The sequence below is a fragment of the Aspergillus thermomutatus genome (assembly GCF_002237265.1).
Source record: "Aspergillus thermomutatus strain HMR AF 39 chromosome Unknown NODE_121, whole genome shotgun sequence".
In the NCBI taxonomy this organism is placed as follows: Eukaryota; Fungi; Ascomycota; class Eurotiomycetes; order Eurotiales; family Aspergillaceae; genus Aspergillus; species Aspergillus thermomutatus.
Window position 1 is genome coordinate 1 of NW_020798170.1, and position 21,931 is coordinate 21,931.

At 51.6% G+C, this 21,931-nt stretch overlaps 9 protein-coding genes across 9 annotated transcripts; 2 read left to right on the top strand and 7 right to left on the bottom strand.

Moving 5' to 3' along the window:
- Positions 1 to 115: 115 nt before the first annotated feature.
- On the top strand, positions 116 to 466 carry CDV56_100048 (uncharacterized protein; the record flags this gene model as incomplete). The annotated part of the gene is made up of 2 exons (XM_026753667.1): positions 116 to 303; positions 385 to 466. 2 exons carry the CDS (start codon positions 116 to 118, stop codon positions 464 to 466), a joined length of 270 nt encoding a protein of 89 aa, XP_026613613.1.
- Positions 467 to 717: 251 nt separating this feature from the next.
- pre6 (proteasome core particle subunit alpha 4) lies at positions 718 to 1,823 on the bottom strand (the record flags this gene model as incomplete). Its single annotated transcript, XM_026753856.1, has 5 exons — positions 718 to 1,066; positions 1,144 to 1,531; positions 1,609 to 1,661; positions 1,717 to 1,723; positions 1,796 to 1,823. 5 exons carry the CDS (start codon positions 1,821 to 1,823, stop codon positions 718 to 720), a joined length of 825 nt encoding a protein of 274 aa, XP_026613614.1.
- A 1,218-nt stretch (positions 1,824 to 3,041) lies between these two features.
- On the bottom strand, positions 3,042 to 5,262 carry CDV56_100647 (putative RNA binding protein (Arp); the record flags this gene model as incomplete). The annotated part of the gene is made up of 4 exons (XM_026754266.1): positions 3,042 to 3,962; positions 4,026 to 4,732; positions 4,893 to 4,950; positions 5,107 to 5,262. 4 exons carry the CDS (start codon positions 5,260 to 5,262, stop codon positions 3,042 to 3,044), a joined length of 1,842 nt encoding a protein of 613 aa, XP_026613615.1.
- A 1,623-nt stretch (positions 5,263 to 6,885) lies between these two features.
- On the bottom strand, positions 6,886 to 10,323 carry CDV56_101252 (condensin subunit YCG1; the record flags this gene model as incomplete). Its single annotated transcript, XM_026754871.1, has 1 exon — positions 6,886 to 10,323. One exon carries the CDS (start codon positions 10,321 to 10,323, stop codon positions 6,886 to 6,888), a length of 3,438 nt encoding a protein of 1,145 aa, XP_026613616.1.
- A 635-nt stretch (positions 10,324 to 10,958) lies between these two features.
- CDV56_101828 (cysteine synthase A) lies at positions 10,959 to 12,148 on the top strand (the record flags this gene model as incomplete). The annotated part of the gene is made up of 2 exons (XM_026755447.1): positions 10,959 to 11,076; positions 11,151 to 12,148. The coding sequence occupies 2 exons, from the start codon at positions 10,959 to 10,961 to the stop codon at positions 12,146 to 12,148; spliced, it is 1,116 nt and encodes a 371-aa protein (XP_026613617.1).
- A 167-nt stretch (positions 12,149 to 12,315) lies between these two features.
- On the bottom strand, positions 12,316 to 13,674 carry CDV56_102015 (putative sulfite oxidase; the record flags this gene model as incomplete). The annotated part of the gene is made up of 3 exons (XM_026755634.1): positions 12,316 to 12,909; positions 12,976 to 13,423; positions 13,505 to 13,674. The coding sequence occupies 3 exons, from the start codon at positions 13,672 to 13,674 to the stop codon at positions 12,316 to 12,318; spliced, it is 1,212 nt and encodes a 403-aa protein (XP_026613618.1).
- Positions 13,675 to 14,255: 581 nt separating this feature from the next.
- TIM22 (translocation channel protein TIM22) lies at positions 14,256 to 14,900 on the bottom strand (the record flags this gene model as incomplete). The annotated part of the gene is made up of 3 exons (XM_026755908.1): positions 14,256 to 14,591; positions 14,657 to 14,752; positions 14,805 to 14,900. 3 exons carry the CDS (start codon positions 14,898 to 14,900, stop codon positions 14,256 to 14,258), a joined length of 528 nt encoding a protein of 175 aa, XP_026613619.1.
- A 679-nt stretch (positions 14,901 to 15,579) lies between these two features.
- On the bottom strand, positions 15,580 to 17,340 carry CDV56_102463 (DUF4048 domain-containing protein; the record flags this gene model as incomplete). Its single annotated transcript, XM_026756082.1, has 2 exons — positions 15,580 to 15,796; positions 15,869 to 17,340. 2 exons carry the CDS (start codon positions 17,338 to 17,340, stop codon positions 15,580 to 15,582), a joined length of 1,689 nt encoding a protein of 562 aa, XP_026613620.1.
- A 1,331-nt stretch (positions 17,341 to 18,671) lies between these two features.
- Positions 18,672 to 20,775, bottom strand: CDV56_102852 (STE20 family serine/threonine-protein kinase; the record flags this gene model as incomplete). Its single annotated transcript, XM_026756471.1, has 6 exons — positions 18,672 to 18,939; positions 19,003 to 19,638; positions 19,695 to 20,296; positions 20,358 to 20,525; positions 20,590 to 20,657; positions 20,727 to 20,775. 6 exons carry the CDS (start codon positions 20,773 to 20,775, stop codon positions 18,672 to 18,674), a joined length of 1,791 nt encoding a protein of 596 aa, XP_026613621.1.
- Positions 20,776 to 21,931: the final 1,156 nt, after the last annotated feature.

Below are 21,931 nucleotides of genomic sequence, written 5' to 3' on the forward strand. Positions count from 1 at the left end.
CCCTTGAGCCCCCGCAAAAACCATCCTCTTAACTGTGTTCCCCAGACATTCGCCTGTAAAAAGTGCAAGAAGTGTTTCCGGAAGGACGCGACGGAGTTCGATGAGAGGTGTGTTCATGCTCAATGGCCCAGGGTGCCCGGAGCGCACTGGTGGCTCTGAGGGCCATGAGGCGAGGATGTCAGGCGCTGATGATTCTGGTAGTGACGAGTACTGCCCGCACTGCGATAACCACTTTGTGATTGATGCTGTGACGCCCAAGGCTGCGTTGCAGGTTGAGGGCGATGATGCTCGGATTGATTCTAGGTATGTTTCTTCCATCTGGTGCTGCTTTTGACACATTGTCGTGTGAGGTCGATGGGATGATGCTGACTCTTCGCGCTTTAGAATGATCAAGGACGACCGTGTACGGGAACACCAGGAAAAGTCGATATTCAATTTCAAGGATATATCGGATCGGCTAGGCTGAGTTGGATTGACCACGATGGTTTACGACAATTACGATCTAATGCTTCCATATTCTCCCCATCCAAACAGATTCACCGTAGATTGCCTGTTGCACAATCGGATGGTTCTACAACGTAGAGAGACTTGATATAGTGCGAATATCTCAAGAGCATGACGCTGCGGAAGTCTCATGACATTCAAAGGAGAAAGGAAGTTGTAGTCAGGTCTCATAGTCGCACAAGTCCCGTATGGAGTCTGTCCTCAAATCATTCCTCAGTCAGCCGACTCCCGGGTTGACTCCCCAGTCTCTCCACCACCGGGCCGCGTCAGAATGGCCGCCGTTGTGGTCCCGGTCCGGCCAGTCTTCTTCTTAGCGGCCTCCTCTTGCTTCTCCGTCTCTATGCTCTTGACATAGGCCTCGATCTGGTCGTCAGGCAACATCTCAATCGCCTTGCCGGGAGCCATGATAGCCACCTCGATGTTCTTGGCGCCGGTCTGCACAACCTCCAGCAGCGACTTGATGGTAAGCTGGATCGTCTGTTCCCGGTCCATATCGGCCTGGTGATTCCGCTCAAGAAACTCGCGCACGGTCTTGCTGGAACGACCAATAGCATTTGCTTTCCTGTAGAGTACGTATTCAAGTCAGCAAGTTTCCCCGAACCAACCTAGTCACTCGCCTCAAGCAAAGAAGCCACATACCAAGCTGAGTAGATCCCCGAAGGCTCGGTCATGTATAGTCGAGGCACCTTGTCATTTGGATCAAATCCTACAACCAGAGTACTGATGCCAAAGGGCCGGACACCACCACTCTGCGTGTACCGCTGCTGCACACTAGCAATGTATTTGGTAATGTATTCAATGGTAACGGGGTCCTCGACGGTCAGTCTGTGCGACTGGGCTTCTAATCTGGCCTTGTCAATGAGAATACGGGCGTCGGCGTTCAGTCCGGCAAAAGCGAGAACGGCGTGAGTGTCAAGCAGGGCAATCTTCGACGGTGTGATGCGGGTATCTTGAAGCTTGAGAGCAGACCGCTTCTCGCAGCCCAGGACGACGACATCTTTGCCTTTTACTCCGACAGCGCAGGTTCCTGTTCAGTGCAGAGATGGGTCAGTGTGAAATTGAATATAATCAAATTGGAGAGCTTCAGAAGACGGATTGACCTACCTCGCTTGACAGCTTCCATGGCATATTCCACCTGGAAGACGTGCCCGTCGGGGCTATTATTATGGTCAGAGAGCGGCTTCTAAAGCTCTAAAGTATATCAGAGCATACCTGAACACTATATCTCTGTCAGAATAAGCTGTCCCCTAGACCAATGATGCAAGAAGCTAAGGTAGCTAAGCTGCCTTACCTGAAAGAGCTCGGTCATATCCCGACATTGTGGACTGTGAGAAGTGCTGCGTTGATAGGAGATAGGTATGGGATGAAGGAAGCGGTGATAGAAAGATTAGAAAGGGTGTAAGTGAATGGCTCGTAATGTTGTTTGCTGAATGCTGAGGATTATGTCTCCGACCTGGGGGTGATGACGGGATGAAGGTGAACGCGAGTCCCGCGGTTGCCTCAGAGCTCCCAGGCGCTAGGCGCGCGGCTATTTGCTACGTCAACCAAACTTCCATGACAGGTGTACGAGAGTTCAAAGTGATTGAACAGTCATTCTATCTTCTTACCTTATAGTTAACAATGAATGCTACACTTGGAACAGCCAGAAGGCAGCCCAGACCATCGTGTTTCTACCTTTCTTGCACCAAAATCGTGCTGGTGCCAAAGCAGTTCTTAAATCGGCTTACAGCGTAACATCGACTTTTCATATTGTAAAACTATGGTAGTCAAAAGACAACGTCAGAGAAGGGGAACAGAGGAATTATAGACATATAGAACAATCTTCTTGCACTCGCAATACCCGATCTTTGTGCCTCACATGTGTCCCAAATGTGTTGAAATTTTGCTGACGCAGAAGAAATACCCCAACACCCCCAATGAGAGTCCATCCCATTGTATCCCATCCATAATCAATACCATGATTCTCCAGTAATTCCGAGTGCAGAAGAAACAGCAATATCTAGAATGCAATGCCATGTTTGAGCCTCCACCACTGCTTGCAATGCTGGAGCGAGGTTATGCGCTTGGAGAAGAAAAGAAGCTCCGTCGAAAGATGCCCCATGAGAAGAATGTGCGCAGCTCAAACCAACCCAGGTGAAGGATGATGATCAAAACCAGTCGAGGACAATCGACGAATGAAAGCGCCCCTTGCCCGCCTGCCATTCACTGTACCAAAGACAGTTTTCTATACCCTCAAACATCGCTTCCAAAGACGCAATAGTAAAACAGGCCGAAAGGTGGTGGACCAGAAAAGGCTGCGAGACAATGTGAAAGATGAACAAAAAACAAACAAGATCGGATGAAACGACGACACGCTACCGGCCTGCTCCTCCCAACCCTATGCACCAGAACTGCAGATTCCCTTATACAAACGCGCATTCAACGAATATCAACCGTTACATATACCAACAGACTCAGACCTTCATATTGACAAACCACTGAGGCGAGGGGGAATCGGGCTGATGAGAAGGTTACCCAAAGAGTTGTGCCCCCCTTTTTTAAGCAGGGGACTTGCTGGCGCCAGTGCCATTACGACGGGAGTGAGCGTCGTCAGATACCGTCAAGCCGCCCAAGCCTGTCGAAAGGAAGGCAAAGGGATCATTTGAGCCGTCCGTCGCATAGAATCCGCCATTCGAGGCGCTCGTCGAGGAGGCGTGGTCAGCTCCACTGAAAGCAGCCTGGGTGGCAGGGTTGGAGAAGGACGAGGTGGTATGCGAGGCATTGGTGGAGCCATAGCCGGCGTTCATCTGACCCATCGGTGGATAGGCCCCAGGGGCGCTACCAAGACCTGAAGGCAAAGCATAGTTGTTTGGGGGAGCTGCGAATTGCTGGTTGAAACCACCAAATCCACCGGCGGCCGAAGTAAAGGGACCAGGAGCAGGGGTGCTGGTCATCGAGTTGGGGCCCATGCCAAACCCAGCCGGAGGGTCCATGGGCGAGGGGAACGCAGAGTCAGCGACAACTGCAGCCCCTGAGCGAGGTGCACCGCAACGCAGGCAGTTGATATTCTTGGCGAAGTTGTGGTAGCCGCAACCCTCGGAGCCGCACTTCCAATCACCAGCACGGAAAGGGACCACACCACCGTTACCACCCATACCACGAGGGTGGCCCATTCCATGGCCATGGCCCATGTGCGAGGGCACCATGGATGGGGGGCCATAGCCGTAGGCTCCATAACCCATCGGGTCAGGGGCAGCAGCCATGGCGGGGAACGAGCAGCGGAAGCAAGCCGTACGGCGCTGGAAGTTGGAGAAGCCACAGGAGGGGCAGGTCCAATCGCCGGGTCTGGGACGGTTTTTGGATGGGGGGAAAGGAGTCAAAATCTCAGCGGCACGGTCCAGGACACGGCTGGAAGAGGGGGAAACCTCAATGGCCTTCTCGTTCAAGGCACGGCCGTTCATACAAAGACTTTCAGCAGCCTGCCATCCAGGGTTAGTCATACAAGGGGAAAAAAACGGAGGAACAAGCTTAAGAGTACACACCTCCTCGTGCGATGAGAAAACGGCGAAGCCAGTGCCAGTGGGCTTATGTTGATCAGGTGTCCGGAGAGTCCAAAAAGCGATCGGACGACCACCGAACTGGGTGAACCAGCTTTCCAATTCCGACTGGGTAGTGTCGTGGGGCAGACCGCTCAGATGGAGAACCTTGCTGCGCTCTGTCAAAAAGGCACGAACATCCGCTCTGGCATCCATGGGTCGAGTCAAGATCTCCGGGTGCTCGTGCGGCGGCTGAGACTTGCGGATCAAGCCGCGGAGAACGCGAGCCAGAGTGATGGCCTCCTCCATTGCCCGGCGAGGAGAGGCGGGGGCCAATGCCTGAAGGTGGAACGGGAGATTATGCTTGATCGGAGCGGAGGACTGAACAGGTTCAACTTCAAGCGCAGCGCAGATGTTGGAAAGGGAGCTGGGACCGAAAGGGAGAGACTCGGGGTGATGAGTTTGCCATCTCTGATACTCGGTGCGGAGGTCAAAGGTCCGTGAGTGCTGAAGATATGGGGGAAGAACGACGGCCTTGTCACGAGCCTCACGGGGCAGCTGCACTCGGAGATCCCACGAATCCAACGTCACAAAAGCGAACTCGAGATTTTTGCTGATGAGGTGTTCCTGGGCAAAGGCATCGAAACGGTTGATGGCGTCACGGAAGGTACCTGCTGAGCGGACGTGTTCCCATGTCAGAGTTGTAAGGCTTGCTGTCAGAAACTGTCAGCCATTGAACCAACAGACCGATGCATCCGGTGAATGGGAAACTGGGCAGGAGCAGGGGATCGAAATTCAAGGAAGCGTGTTCGGTTGAAATTGGGTAGATGCATAGATAAAAAAAAAAAGGGAAAAAAAAAAAGGACGACTTACTGCAAAGAGGCGTAATTGGAGTGTTGACGGGCTTGACGAGAACACTTTCGCGATGTAGCTAAGCAGAGAACAAAAGTCCGAGTCAGCGACAGGCGGACGAACAGCGGTGGTGGCCTAAGTACTGAGAGGGGAAGGGGGTGAAGAGAGAGGCGCAAGGAGGAGGGGGGGAAGGAAAAAAGGCCGATTGTTGTCGATTCAGGAAAATAGAGCCCACCTCCTCGCAGGTTTTGGTATCCAACAGAATCCACCCCAATTCGATCACCTCTGCAGAATCTTTGGTGACGTAGACGCCATGCTCATCGCAGGTGGTTGCGACGTGGATGACAACGTAGCGATCCAGCTTAGGGGTAGGTGCTGAGACGGTGGCCATCGCTCAGGTAGTTGTCTCTTTTTTTTCCGAACTCACTGCCAACGGAGCGGCGAGGGAAAGGGGACGACGGGGGGGAGGAGTGGAAAAAAAGTGTCTCTGCAAAGCTGAGCAGAAGACCTTAAATCACGACCAGTTGGACTGCCGTGATTTAAGATGCAAACAACAAAAAGAAAGAAAAGAAACAAGCAGAAAAAAAAGGACAAGAAAGAGAAGGGTAAGGAGAAGGAGGATTGAGGGGAGGGGGAGATGGAGAGGAGCGAGGGAGCGAGAGAGCGAGAGAGAGATGAGAGAAGGGAAGAGAAAGTCCCCAGGCCAAGCTAGCAGTAGTTGGTTAAGGTACTTAGTTAAGGCAGTTAGCAGTAAAGAGCGAGTCCGTTTGGTGGTTTTTCTGGTGGTGGTGGAGCGTCGAGATTTAATAAAAAGAAAAGTTTCGGGTCTGAGGGGAAAGGGAGTGGAGATACACCGGTGACAGACAGTAGATAGGTACCTAGACTACTGGGATACTTAATGTCAGAAATCCAAGATGAAGCTAATAAGGGTCAGAAATTCAGGATAGAAGTAATCAGGAGTCCCAATTCATCTCAATAGGCGACAGTTTTGATGTGATTGTTAATAATAGAGGAGTAATCTGATAGGGACAAGATTCTAATAGTGTCACAGCCTCTAACGCGTCGGAAGAGTGCTCCCTTACAAGCTCCATCACCATGAGATACTCATATATCTGAGGTGTCTTAGGTGATGTCCCTAATCTTATATATAGGACGTGCAAGAGTTACGTGCAATTAATAAGTTGGAGGTGATGATATTACCAGACAGTATATACAGAAGTACTACCTAGGTAATAAACAGGTTTCTATCCTGGTACCTACCTTAGTCTCGATAGATGTACCTGGGTAGCTAGCTAGACCACTAGAAGGAATACTCCTCGTATATGTCATCAAAATATTTATCCTGACTCGTCAGAAGATGATTGAAACATAAACACTTGGAATATGGATAGATGGATAGATAGAGAATCGATCGATAGAAATTGAAGTATCTCAGGCTGAGACATGTGGTTCGACTTGGATTCCACCTTACTGCAATCTCACGGTGACAGCAACGAGATGCAGACGATCGAAGTCTTATTGGACGATTGGGACGGGAGAGATCTGTCAATCCATGTCATGCCATTGAGAATGGATGGTTACATTCCGATTGTCAAGGTTATTTAAAGTCGATTAAAGGCAACCTCAGGTACCTACCTCTGTAGATAAGACATTCCGACTGAACCTCTGGTCCTAACTTTGTTCCTTGATCCTTGGATCGGCCAGTCTCGCATCCGAGAGACCCCATCTGGTACTTGGTAAGTTTAAAAGCCGTAATCATATTCCACTAGTAGTCAGCATCCACCATTCAGTCCCTAAATCATGAGGTTATCAAAGGTAGAGCATTCACGAGAAACCAAGAGGTTCAATAAATTGAATGAAGCAGCGTCAATCATATACACCAATTCAGCAAATCAATAATTACATGAAAACCTCATAACCATGTCATAACCCATTCCATCCATCAGCCCAGTAACCGTCATTCAACGCCGGCGCAAAAGAAAGAAATGAATCAAGCACCAAGCGACCTACGCCCTCAGTCGTCATGAGCTTCAGACTTGATGATGGTTCCTCGACTGTCATCGTTCTCATCCTCCTCCATAATGCTGGGCTCTACTGAGAACATCCGCCGGCGATTGCCTGGGTGCTCAATCGACGGCCGAACACTCCCAGAACGGACACTCATGGCATCACTTTCGGGTTCCTCGGTGCCTTCGCGCGGCCTCACACTCTCAGACCGGGTGCCCTGCGCAGCTGCGAGAAGCTTGAGGACCGCATTCTTCACCTTCACAAGCGCATTTCGACCCGCTGCTTCGGCCGCGAGACCCTCTTGGATGGTTTCGTCCAGTAATTCCTTGACTTCCTGGGCAAGAGCGGCGTTCTCAGGGGAGATTTCTCCTCCACTGGCACTCCGGATGCTGGAGCGGAATGGATCGTCGCCTTCGGGGTTCCTAGACCCAGATCGCGATGGCACCACAGGCGGCGATATATAAAGCTTACTCATCAGCGAGAATAGAAGCTTCTTTTCTTCCTTGGAGCACCGGTTGGGACCGGTGCTAATTCCCAGAACACGCTCCAGGATATCTTTCACCAGGGCCAAGTGCACGAATCCACAGGCGTTGGAGCTCGTCGGAGCACCCGCAAGAATTTTCTCTCCTCCCAGGCCCACCACTCTCCGCTCATCAGTCCATTCGGCAAGCATACCTAAGACACCTGCCATCAGGGTCTTCAGCTCCCTCTGCCCAACAGTCTCATCAATCTCGCCATCACTATCTTCCTCGGCTTCTAGGGAGTAGTACTCCTCCGCCGCATTGAGAACCGCACGGATAACGGGAACCGTCACCTTTCGCATGTGTTGGGTGTTCTCCAAGCGGGAATGGCAGTAAACAGGGAAGAAATAGGCCAAGGATTGTCTAAAGGCCGGGTTCTCCCGAGTACGCGGGTGGAAGAAAGAAACGATGAGCGATTGCAAGAGGGTCTCCACAGCGGACTCGTTGTACTCCTGTATGGCCTGTGGGATGTTCGCTCCAGACGGGGTAAAAGTATTTGTGAGCAACAATTTTGAAAGGCCGGTGGCCGCAGCAGCCTGGACACTGTTCGGAGAGCTAGCTTTCAGGGCTCTTGCAAAGACCTTGAGCAGTGGCTTCTGGAATACTGGCGGGGAAACGGTTTCCCCATCAGACTGTGTGACAGGGGTGAGTAGCGAGGGATGCGTCGTTACCATATCACACAAAATGTGTAAGGCGGTGACCTGTAGGGCTTCGTGGCCTTTGCTATAGCAGTGGATGAAGAGCGTCATATTCTCTTCGGCGAGAGTCTGAGGTCGGGGGAAATAATGAGTCAGCGCTTTTGCTGGGAAAATATGCCGGTTGATGTCTAGAAAACTCACCTTGTCCAACAAGCAGCAGAGACCAAGGCAGACTAGACCTCTTTCACGGATCGGAGCCTCGTGGCTTCGAACCGCTGGCACGACCAAATTGTTGAGCATAGTAACCAGGTTCATGTTCTGTTGCAGATTGCCTTTCACGTTTTGCAACATACATTGCGCAATATGCAGACATTTCATATTGACCACGATTTCGCGCAAAACTTTGGCCTTTGCCTCCTCCTTATTGAAGGGTACTTCAGCTTCGCTGTCGGCCGGGGTCTCAGACCGTTGACGGCTGGAGGTCGCGTCGCTGATTTCAGACTTGGCCGAAACAAAACTCTCTTCGGTCACAATGGTATCATGGACTTCGGCAATAGCTTCGAGAACGACACTGCAGAATTCGCTCTCAGCCGCGGCAGCTGGTCCGCACACATATCTCAAAGTCTCGACGGTGAGCTTGGTACATTCTTCAGGTAGCTCGGGCACGGCTAGGGACTCGCGAAGGAGGGAGAACATTTTCCGGCGGCCGACCTCGTCACTATAGTCCAGTGTGATGGCGATATGTAATAGTTGTTCAACGACAAATTCATTCTCAACAGTGTCGTCGTCGTTTGCTTCACTAGTGTCCTTGGCCATTTTCTTCCTTTGTAGGAGCTCGGTCATGTATTTTTTCAAAAAATGTGCGAAGGCTGTCACCTCAGGTATTTTCTCGTCGGCGAGACTATCGAACTTTCCTTCGTTCTCGACACGGCAGAAGTCGTTAAAGGATCGTAGAAGAAAGGCTGACTCGGCCGTCAAGGATTCCCAGAACGGCTCATCAAAAACAATCGCCTCTCGATAGTCGGGGCGGCCCTCCCAGAAGCTGCGCATGGCCTCGTGCGCAATTCCGGAATCCATCCCAGAGCTGACCACATCAATTCTCTCCAACAGTTCCAGCAGCGCGGGGATGTTTGGGGGAGAACGCTGATTGGAAGGACCATTTTCGGAATCGTTGTTTGTACCAGCGCAGTCTTCAATCCAGCGGTCATAAAACAATTTTCCTGTGGCTTTTCGAACACTTTCATCTCGGTCTCGAAGGCCCCAGCGAAGCAACTTCTCTCTCATGGAAAGCGACAAATGGCGGAAGTCACCCAGGGTGGGAAGTAAGCGGGAGTATAAGGCTCGTCGGGTTGTTGCTTCGAGATCTCGTGCACGTTCGAGCAGATACGGGAGAGTCGCGGGCACTAGAGGCAGATTGAGCAACAACGTTTTTCGCACTTCAGCACTTGTGTCATTCTGCATTATGTCAATGAGCTTTTCCAGGAGGGCTTTGGAACTATCATCATTTTCGTCGTCATCTTCTTCTTCGTTTCCTGCCAGGCGCCCAAGCCCCATCACAGCTTGTACCCTCACTGAGGGCTCCTTGTCTCGAATCCGTTTCAATAGTCCCTGTCGAATGGTATGGTAGAGATCATCGTCGATTGTTTCGAGAGAATTGACAATGTGGGTGACAATTTGTGTCGCGCGAAAACGCACGATCTTGTCCTTTGCCGCCAACAACGGCACAACAATGTTGATCAAATGAGCCGCCAGCCGGGCAGTTGGGGTCTCGATGATGTTTTGCATGTCATCATCGTCATCTTCGGAGGTGAAGATTTCGGCATCTTTCTCAGTCGCGTGAGATAGGAAAGTGCCAACAAACCGCAGAATTCGATCGCCAACTGGCTCGGTCTTTTTTATCGGCAGTATGCGCAGCAAACAGCGACCAACCTCTACATTGAACTCCTTCTCCGGAATGGTTTCTTCGCGCGGCAGTAAAAGTTCCTCCCGAATCTCAGAGCCCTTGCCATCCTTCTTCGTCTTTTTCGGAGAAATTTCACAGCAAATCTCCTGCAGCTTCCTCAATCGCACGACAAGCTTTCGGTGACCGGTCGTTGAACGCTGGGCATCAGCAAAAATCATACAAACATCGCGGCGTAGGTTAGGCGATGCTTCGGGCGGAGCAGGTTCCTCTGGGATCACAAAGGATGGGGTCGCAGACGCGGCGCGACCTCCCGAAGCTGAAGGTTGAGCCGATGACCTGCGTGTCGGCGCAGAGGTCGAACGGGCGGAAACTCGACCAGGCATTCTGCTTGGTAGTGAGGAATGGCGTACAATCCTGTCAAATGTGGCGGAAGATTTAGTATCGAAAAAAGACTTGGATCATCTCAGAGTAGTCATTTATATCTCATTTATTGCTGTATAGTATCAGTTGTGTGATTGAATATGAATCGTGGTCAAGAGGACTGTCCTCTTTCAGCAGCGCGGAGGTACCACTCTCAAAGCAAATCGCTGTCACGGGGGCCCAAGAATAAACAAACAGCCCAAACGGGAAGCACTAAGATAAGGGCTAGGGCTCATGGCACGTGTTCCCCATGGCATCTGTCATTGTTTCTACGTACAAGCATCGATCTACCTGAACATCCCCGTATTGCCACGGGACAGACTGCTTTGCTTGAAATTGCTCTTATACCAGCCGTATTTATAAGAGTCACGTTATATTTGCGAAGACCAACTCGAACAGAAGAGGCAATGGCTGGCTCCATAAGCTCATCAACTCATTACAAGCCTCATCACGCCATAGTTCACGTGATCGAAAGATGACTAATGCCGATCCTCGGCGTAGGAGAACCTGGGGAACTTATTCTCGCAAGTCATTTCGGCTTTCTCTGGTGTGAGTACCGTTACGGATGTTCTGGAGGAACTGTGGTCTATAGGGAAGCATGTTCCGACAAAGTGTACGCCGGTTTGGCACAACTGCCCTCCGCGCCGTGGAGGCATCGACCGCTTACCATGAGCGGGTATCCAGAGCTCAGGGCGTCGTGAACGGTTTGACGGAAGGTATAGGATACCGCAATGGACATCTCACGTTGATAGAGCAATTGCAGCATGCTAACCGGTCTCTGTTTTTGCAGCTATTGGAAACACCCCTCTCATCCGACTGAAGCGACTTTCTGAGGAAACCGGATGCAATGTCTTCGGCAAAGCCGAGTTCCAGAACCCCGGTGGCAGCGTCAAGGACCGTGCGGCGCTATTCGTTGTCAAGGACGCGGAAGAGAAGGGTCTTCTGAAACCAGGCGGTACGGTCGTTGAGGGGACAGCTGGCAACACCGGTATTGGTTTGGCGCATGTGTGCCGATCCAAAGGCTACAAGCTTGTCATTTACATGCCCAACACTCAGTCGCAGGGTAAGATCGACCTGCTGCGTCTTCTGGGTGCTGAGGTCTATCCTGTGCCCGCTGTTGCATTCGACAACCCTCAAAATTACAACCACCAGGCGCGCCGACATGCCGAGTCTCTGGAAAATGCCGTATGGACGAACCAATTCGACAACACCGCCAACCGCCAAGCCCACATTGAGACAACTGGGCCCGAGATTTGGGCTCAAACTGAAGGAAAGGTCGATGCCTTCACATGTGCTACTGGAACAGGAGGCACTCTGGCTGGTATCACACGATACCTCAAGACCGCCAGCGATGGCCGCGTTAAGTGCTTCCTTGCCGATCCTCCGGGCAGTGTTCTCCACAGCTACATCCAGAGCGGCGGAAACCTGACCGAGCGCAGTGGAAGCAGTATCACAGAGGGCATTGGCCAGGGTCGTGTCACCGACAACCTGCAGCCCGACATCGACCTGCTCGACGGATCGCTCACCATCAGCGACGAAAAGACCATTGAGATGGTTTACCGCTGTCTTGATGAGGAGGGTCTCTACCTGGGCGCTAGCTCCGCGCTCAACGTCGTCGCCGCTAAGGAGGTCGCCGAGAAGCTCCCCAAGGGTAGCAATGTGGTGACCATTCTGTGCGATGGTGCCTACCGGTATGCTGACCGGCTTTTCTCCAACACCTGGCTTCAGAGCAAGGGTCTCAGGAGCTCGATTCCCAAGCACCTGGAGAAATACGTTGTGTTGCCATGATTTGGCTGTTGTGTATAGTGTTTTTACATTAGACCGGTGAATACAACTTCACGATTTTACGTTATGGCTTTTCACACAGCAGTCTGTCAGTCAATCGAAGAGTCTTCCTTGCCATTCAAACTCTTTGGATACCTCGATTCGCACGAATCATCAAAGTCCTTCGTGCACTAAATGATTGTTAGATTCCTCGCTCGCCCATACCCATCATACCCAACACCTCTCAGGTTCCACTGCGAATGCTCGACTTGTACATGCCCGCCAGCATCAAAAGCTCGGCTCAGAACCTCCCTCCCCGTTCCTCTTTCAGGACAGACAGCTGCCGTCCACAACACCCAGCACCATCGCCTGTTTCCCTGCCCAGATTCCTCAATTCTGGCATCTATCCAGGTCTTTCCTCCATCCATTGAAACCTGCACGCGAGTAACCGGTCCACCCGCACCATTCGGAACAGCATACCCTTTTATCTCCATAACCCCTGAACTGGACAAGACAACCGTCTCGTTATCTTCTGGGACCGCCACAACGGAGTTGATAGGCATATCGGACATGGGGGGAATCTGCTCCCAAAACGGCTGCGCCGACTCCTGATCGACCACAGTTGGCGGTAGGACCTTGTAGTCGAGCTGCTGGTAGAAGTTGGGCGACTCATGGTCCGAGACGGTGATGCGGTCTAGCCATTTGACCCACCTGGCGCCGACAATGCCAGGCAGGATAACACGCACAGGATACCCGTGGTTCGCGGGGAGAGGAGCGTCATTCATCTGTTGCCATTCCATCAGTGAGTGAGCGGTCATCACGTCTCCAAGTTAACAAGTCTCCTGGCCCACCTCCAAAGCAAGAATCGCATCCCCGTCCTCCCCCAAACACCTCTCCAGCGACACACTCGCCCCAAACCAATCATCATCCTGACATTTCACCTGGTAGCATGAAAACTCCACATACAGCCCGTCCTTGCGCGCGTCTTCCCTCACCCCAGCGCGAAGCAATACGTCTCTTAGCCTAGGCCCCTTCCATTTACAGTTCATGACCGCCGCGTCGCCCCAGTCGATGCCCTCCACTTCCTTCAGCATGGTGCGCATCGTGTGCCGGCGGTTCCCGGCGCATGCCAGGGCACATACGACTTCATGCTGGGGGAATTCTCTTGCGAGCTGATGGACAGATAGGGCGAGAGGATTTGAGACTAGGCCGTCGACTTGGACTCTATGGGAGTCTGCCGAGAGATGGGGGATGGGCCCGTGGTTCCGATCAAAGGAAATATCCGCGGGTGTTAGGAAGCTAAATGCTACTTTAGTATTATTATCCGTGTATCTCTCTTACTGTGTTACAACAACAGTCGAAAAAGTGGACGGCACATACCTCGCGACGAGTTTCTTGACGGAGGGCTCCCGGTTCAGCGGCTTGTCAACGGAATACTCGACTTGCTTGATCGAGTTAGAAGAACTGATCGTGTCTCGCTCTGCTTTAGACCTACCGTACAGCTCATCTTCTAGACTAATAGCATCAGTGAAGACGGGCGCAGTCAGCATTGTCAACTTGATATTTTGCGGATGTTCTGCGGAATATATAATGTTGCCTCCTACGTCATGAGTATAGCCAATATGCATCTCGCGGGGCAAAGAGGAATGTCATGCGGTTCATATGGATATTAGACAAAATTTGTCCTTATAGAGAGATAAAACCCCTTGAAATCAGAGCTGTTATCGTATTTAATTTGTTATTTTTTGAGGTTTGCTAATCTAATCATGTCTACAGGAGAGTTCAAAAAGAAGCCTAGTGGTTAAGCAGATCGGAGTATTATGCCTGTATCCGCACCCTCTAAACCCATATCACTTATTGTACACTTGAGCTGCGAGTCGCCCACATACCACACAAGTCAGTGCTCACTCAAGATCTACCATATGCACAAAACGCGCAGAAGCGGAGTATATGCACGCGCGGACAAAGCACCTCATCCGCATCAAGCAAAGTAAAAGAAAGTTCAACCAAGAACGCCCGAAATGCTGCCCATATCTATCCCAATCACAAGAACAACCCAACGCCGCGCCAATGTTTATACATGTTTCGCAAACCCTCTGTTCGGGCAAACAGAATAGTGACGGAAGCCCGACTACTCCTCCGACGGCATCCTCATATACGCATCGATCGCCGCACTGAAAGCCGCAAAACCAACGCAGCCAGCGGCGGCAGCCTGCGGGCCAGCCTTCGCACCGAGGATACCGCCCGTGATGCAACCGGCCGCAACGCTGTTGGTGAGGTCGTTCTTCGCCCGCAGTCCCTCGATGCAGCACTCCGTGCCGGCGTAGAGGGCACCGACGATACCGAAGTTCTTCGCCGAGGACCAGGAGCGGGCGCCCATGTCTTTGAATCCGCGACGGAGTTGTTCGCGCCAGGGGAGGTCCGAGATCGCGGCTCCTTGAGGGGTGAATGCGGAGTCGTATGACATCTATTTAGAAGAAGAGACGTCAGAAACCCGTCTTCTGAGGTTGGGAATATCAGAATTCAACGTACACTAGCCATGAACAAGCCGAACGCACCACCCAGCGCAAAACCCATTGTACCGGAGATGGCGGTCTTGACGGGACAGGATTCCATTGCAGCGTGCATCTGTTTTGTGTTTAGCATGTAGCCGGTAGAATACGATGTTTGCGTAACGAACCGCCTTGACCATTGCCTGCTCCTGCTCACTCATGCCCTGCATCTGGCTTCCTCCTCCCATGCCGCCAATGGGCGGAGTCATTCCTGGAAAGCTCATGTTGGAGTGCGGGGGATGTCTCTCAGCGCAGAGGCTATCGAGTGCTGCAATGTATGCGCGGGAATTCTGCTAGTAGAATTCTCGTAAACGAAAAAAGAAAAATTCAAGTCGCTAAATGGAAGTGAGGTCGCCGAGTTCAATCCACAGGCGCGATAATCAACCCCGGATATTTTGCGGAGATGGCGAAAACAAATTTATTTTACGGCGGAGTAAAGCAGCCAAAAGCGCAGTAGATCACATGATCAGCTGGACTATTTTCGGCTCCACCAATATATTGTCGAGATGTTCATGGAGCTGGAGAAGAATTTGGCTTGAATATATCTAATTGCAAAAATCAAATAGAAATGTGAAAGGGCCAAGATATGTGTACATAATGTGGTCAAACATAATCCGTGGTCGGAACTGGGCTTCATCAAACATGTTTAGAACCAGGGAACAGAGGAAGAAAAGAAGTCATAGAATGGCACATCCGAAGAATTGGCTGGAACAAAACGCTGTGGTCGTAAGGGTATTCGAATGATAAATCGTAGCCCTGCGTGAGTTTGTACTTGGTCCATGCAGAGATCCAGCTAGGTAGAGCGCATGTCCATATATGTTTGTATTTACAGTGCAGCGTGAAGCAGAAAGGAGCATGTATTCAGGTCCAAGGGTCATGAAGTCGGATAATACACGGACGGGTTCAGTCTTTCTTATCGTCCTTGTTGAACGGCGGGGAACTCGATTGATTCTTTCTCTCAGGCGAGGGCGAAAGACTGCGCTCCCATTCGGCCATCAAATTGGATGCCGTCCGAGTGAGCTTCGAGGGAGCGAATTTGGTTATTGCAGGCCAGGGAATGCCATCAGATACGCTGGGATCGGGGACGAAGTCATCTTGCGTGGCGCGCCAGTCGCCAAAGCTATTCCACGTCAGCGCATATCAACCAGGTCAGACAGCGAGTTTCAAGCCTGGAATAGATCAAATAGCATACCTGCCGCTTGTACGAGGGCTACTGTTCTGTGTCGTCGGAGACTGGTCTTGCTTGGACTCCAGCGTGGAGCGGCTCGACGAAGGGGTGTGCATCTTCTTGGGTTGGGGAGTATCCCAGTCATCCCAGTTCTCTTCAACGTCGAGATTGTTGGAGGTTTCTTGTTCGGTCGCCCCGCGTGGGGTATTTGAGGCTCCGCGAGCGTTCGGGGACTTCTGCCCAGTTGCATCAATGCCGAATTCACTCCAGAACGACACGTCTATGTCCGCCGATTTAGTGTCTTTACCAGATAATTGTGTCCCTGCCGCCTTGCCCCGTGAGGACGACGGTGACCGCGATGATTTGCCTCCATGCACCGACAAACGGTCTCTGCTTCGGGACGCGGAGCTGGAATCTCGTTTCCGCGCGGGGGCCACGCCTCTCGACTGGGTTGCATTGATTCCCTCTTCGCCCACGGTAGCCTGTCGAATGTCCTCCAGGAATGTCCACAAGCCTTCTCTCAGATCTGAAGCCATCTGCTTGCCGGTACGCACTAGTGCCTCCCGAGACGGGGGCGGCATGGTTCTCCGCCACTGAGAGATCATATCCTCTGTAGGCCGTTCGCCCATCTCGGTCGTTGCAGTGCGTTCAACAGAGGGCAATGTCGCCGACCGCGGCGTCCTGGTCGCACGGTTGCCGTCCGCATCAGTACCAAACTGCTTGTTTACACCAGGACCATGAACGGGCGAGAGCAGCGACAACGCCCGCGTATGAGACCCCTGGAACACACGCCGTCCATTCGCAGATATCGCGGTGCCGGCATTCGCGGTCGCTCGTAGGCTTTGGCGCCGCTCGAGATCGCGGCTGAGTCGAGTTTGCACGGCCGAAGAGCCATCCGCTGTGCCTGCACTGCGTTCTCTACGATGCTGGCTCGATTCGTCAGGGGTTGCGTGGTCAGGAGACCGCAGAGGGAGCAAAGGCTCGGCTCGGTGGTTAATCTCCGTGCGTTTCTTTGTCTTCTCCGAAGAAGCCCATTGTTTCTTTAAAGTATCCAGCTCCGCCTCCGCCCGCTGAAGCTCCTCGCGGAGTTCTAACACCTTCCGTTCCTGTGACGCAATGGCGGTCAGAAGACTAGAGCCATCATCTTGATCATCGAAAACGATCGGAGTTCCGGCGGCAGGGGCAGGAGATGGACGGGTCGATGAGTATGTAACAGGTGTCATAGATTCAGGGGAGGTGACGCTTGGATCGGATTCAAGACCAGGGACAACGTTGATAGGAAAGTTGAGGGTTAGACGTTTTGCGTGTCGAGCAGCACCGTTCGGTCGGGGGGGAATGGATGATCGCTTCTGCTGGAGTTCTTGACGACGTTGTATCACAGACAAAGCTTCAGCACTGGCAGCTGGCTGTTCCTGCTGACTTTGGAACGATGGCGACAATGTTTGGGACGCTTCCGGCGCAGGTTCCGCGTCGCCCGTTCCCGGGGAGCTCCCCATCTTCGGGGCAGAATAAAGCGTAGAACGTAGCGATTGTACTTAGAGTAGATCAATCATGACAAAATGAGCGTGAGGATTGGCCAGCCAAATGATAGCGATGGACTGATGAAGAAGGAATCAAAGCAAGGAAGCGATGGAAAGAGAGAAGGGAGAAAGACTCGGAGAAATTATGCAGAGGTCTGGCCGCATTGCTGGACAGGTGGAAATGAGGACCGTCTCCCCTAAAGAAAGCAAGTCCACCTTAATCAAACAGTCTAATTGACTAAAGCCAACAGACCGCCTGGCCCAGAATTCCCCGTAGTCTCTTAGACTAGACTTCTTTAGCCTGACGAGTGACGACTCAGGAGGACGTCAAGAAAGCAGCGGGTCTCCCACTGCGCATCCTTGCCGCCTCCAGCGTCGACGGCCTCGTTTCATCCATTCAGGGGGCACGATCATCTCGAGTCTGGGCTCCAATTGGCAGTCCCCCCATCTTTAATTAGGTAGGTCGTAATCGAGTCTCACAATAATACAGGATGATTATTCAGGAAGCCTCATTTGCGGCTTGTTGACGAAAACTGCACTATGCAGCGGTATGCATTGAGTGATCGAGATAGAATTTATAATTTTAGAAGATTACAGACATACAGATGAAGAAGTGATCTAGTCAGATCGATGAATACATCGGATTATCATTATTTTCTCCAAAGAGTCGCTATATCCACGCCTCAAACAAACACAACATACAGGAATGAATCACAGTAGCTACAATTAATGACCAGCAACACATATATCACAGGGAGAACGGAAGCAAAATGCTCTGCAACACAGGGCCCTCGAAGGACACAGAGTCTATGATGAAACAAAAGCAGAGGTAATCACACAATCAATGCTGGACAGAGAAAAATTCTGATAGTCACACACGAACAGTTAACAGATTCACCAGAAAGTAATCCAAAAATGTGAACACCTGGACCAATCCTTATGCAAACCAAAAGAAAAAAGAAAGAGACCAAGGTCAGCTGCTGAGTAGAGGTCAAGTCTGCAGTTAGATGTACTACCATACATGCTCTCCCACCGCAGCGAAGGACAGAGACCAATCTCGAAGTGGGTATCATTGACCAGCATTTCAACCCATCAGAGAAATGAACAAGCCAAGTGACAGAATGAACGCCCTAGTGAGACATTGAGAACGAGGGTTGTATGCCAAAGAAATCGAAAAAAAAAAAAATGGCAAATCAGCAAACCGGGAGGGAAAAAAAGATCATATATCGAAGCCTGTGACGCCCCAGAACCTTTTATACAGCGAAAGGGAAAGTGCTCCAGCATGGTCAGCAAAAGAGTAGACGAAATTAGATTCCAGGCCAGCGATTACGAAGGCCGTCGGACCAACGCTGGTAAAGGACATCCGACAATTGCTTGGTGTGTTCCATTCCCGGGACCTGCTGACCGGGGAGGTTAGACAACTGCGCCGGCTGCCAATTGGAGTCTGGCACTGCTGCAGACTGACGGCGACGGTGGCTCTTCAGATGTGGATTATTTTGTGCTAAAACGAGCCGTGGTCTCTGTGGGGATTCGGGTTGTGGAGCTTGCGGGACGAGAGTTGCGAGTTTAGAATCACTGAAAAGGAGGCGAAAGTCAGTGTGACGCTAGTGAAGGACAATCGAATCTGCAATCACTGACCTCTGAAGTTTCTCATTCATAGATTTGAGAATATGGTACAGGCCCTCGGGGTCGACCATCTCCAGGTCGCTCCAGGCCTCTGCCAGTCTGGAGATGGCTTCTCTTTTTTCCTGGTCTGCAGTAGTGCCAAGGACCTCCTGGCAAGCAAGGCCGACAGCCTTGCTATAAGCTCGACGCCCTAGCTGCGCCTCCTTACTGTTCGAATCCGAATACAGTGTCTTGGGACTTGCGTTCTCATCAATAGCGATGTGGTACTGGTTTGTGTATGAGGGATCGGCCGCGATCTTATCCGACACCCGACGGAACTGGCGAACTGTTGACGGGCTGTTGCCAAAACTCAAGTCGACACCCAGGGGCTGCTTGACGCCACTTGACCGTCGCTTCGCCCGTCGCACAGAAAGGCTCCGGTCGGCCGCTGGAGTCCGTCGCACCGTCGAGTTTGTGGCATGCTTCGGCGGGAGCGGCGGACTGGACATGTGCAGATTGTCCATCAACTCCGAGGCTTCGTCGTACAAACGGTCTCGTGTATCTCGGTCAGATACTAGGTCGTCCAGATCCTCTGGTATCGATGTGGGAGGTGCCTTGACAGTGTCGAAGACCCAACCGTCGTCGTCATCCAGCCGCGTGATAGTATTGCTGTGTGAGTCTAGTTAGCGGATGTAACAACTCAAAAACCCATGACAAGAACCCACAGTGACTCCGCATAGTACTTGACGTTCTGCCTCACGCCTTTGCCGGCATCCCAATCTTGCTTCCGTTGGATGAGTTCCTGCAACGCCTCGGTCTTCCCTGCATTGCGAATGAATTTGTGTCTCAGAAGCTCCTTTGCGCTGGGTCTTCGCTCCGGGTCCTTAGTCAAGCATTGCGCTATAAAGTCCTTGAAAGCGCTGCTATATTCGTTTCCTTCTAATCGAGGGGCTGGCTCCTTTGGAATGAGGAAGAGAACCTTCATCGGGTGCGTACTCGCATGGGGCGGCTCTCCGTTGATCATCTCGATTGCGGTAATCCCTAGTGACCAAATGTCCGCTTTGTAATCGTATCCAGCTTGTTGAATAACTTCAGGAGCCATCCAGAACGGGGTCCCGACAAAGGTATTGCGTTGCGATTTGATGTTGGTAAGCTGCGCCGCAACCCCAAAATCGGCCAATTTGACCTTTCCTGTGTGAGAGAGAAGGACGTTGGCAGCTTTGATGTCGCGGTGGATTTTGCCTTCGCTGTGTAGGTATTCCATGCCTTGTAGCAGCTGTTGGCAGATAATAGCAACATGCGCTTCGCTGAAGACACCGGGTTTCAGCTAGGTAACAGTTAGCGATCACGGAGTCCCAATGACGCAGTTGGCCAAATGATATATTTACCAAGTCGAGACAAGATCCTCCGCCCAGGTATTCCATGACAATCCACAGCTTGTGTCCCCGAAGAAAACTCGCCTTGTACTGCGTCACGTAGGGGCTTGCGCATGTGGCCAGGACGGAGATTTCTTGCTGTATTTCTTGAATATCATCTTCGCTCGATTCGAGATCGATCTAGAACCATTTCCAGACGGTCAATTGGGAAGTGAAAACAGGACATGGACTCGTGAGGGCGTACATGTTTAATTGCAACAATCTCTCCGGTAGATTTTTCAATAGCTTTGTACACAGTCCCAAAACTTCCACCTGCCAACAACAAATTTCCTCGTCAGTGAATGCCAATCGCAAATTTTTAGGCTGGTGGTAACCACTCACTTCCCAGCTCCTCCATCATCTGATACCGACTGGCCATATCTCCCTCCATGGTTGCGCGAGCTGCTACCCGAGTTGTAGCTCAGGGGGGGGCGGATCCGAGGCTGATACGCAAAATACAACAAAGAGCGGACACACAAGGCGCAACTCGTACAGCCCAACCAGCAGTTCCTGCCCCGGCAAGATTCTATGGCTGATCTGGACAAGTCGAGCACACTCGACCCCCAATGACCAGAAAACGGCTAATTGAGCTGGGATGGAAGGGGAAGCAAGTATCGAGTACGTACTAGTAAACCCGTGATCCATCGCCAGCCGCACTTTTTCCATGGTTCGCGGGAGGAACAACAGGCGGTAGCGCATGGCAACCACGGTGCCCAGCCGCCTAAGGCAGCAAAGTGGAGCTTGCCCGCTTCCGGAAGTTCCCCGCATATGCCCGGCGGTGGTAGTAGTAGTTCAAGTCAGCAATAAGCTCCGTTCCCAGTACCATTCCAATCGACCCACGGATTCTGGGGGCATCTACGACTATCTCATATCAATCAGATGGTGAGCTCCAACAGCCTGATGAATGTAACCTCAGTGAGCAGTTGGAGAGCAAGCCTTTGGCAGAGCGGCCTGGAATCTATTTCCCGTCTCAAATGTCACATGTAAGCCCAACCCTGGGAGATATTGAATCTTAAGGCGTCACTGTCCCTGAGATTAACAACACGCTCATCCATCATGCCCCACCACTTCCGAGTTTGTTGAGCGAGGAGCTGGAATGAGGATTGACGAGCAATGAATTGTCAGCAGTTACAGAGCCGTCCCTGATCATCCAGAGCTCTTTTGGTATGTGCACAATCAGAAGTAAGATAGGAGCGGATCTTGCATCAGCAGGGCCATTAACACAAGCTAAAGCAAGAGAGCAAGCAGTAAAGGCTTCTACAAAATTCCATAGCTTGGTTCAGAAGGCCAGGCCTTACAGCCAGGAAGAGGACCAGTTCCTGAAGGGGCTAATGCAGAAGGCAGCGCGTGTTAAAGAGGTGACGCAGGCCTTCCAAAGGCGTTTTCCCGACTGTTCCACAGCTTCTCTTAGGAAATGTTGGCCATCATTATGGCGGTTGACTAGGTCAAGGCCTCTTAGAAATACAACATAGGCGTTGATGAGCTTGTATATAAGTTACTTTAGTGTATCCTTACCGTTGCATAGAAAATAATAAGGTTGACATTGA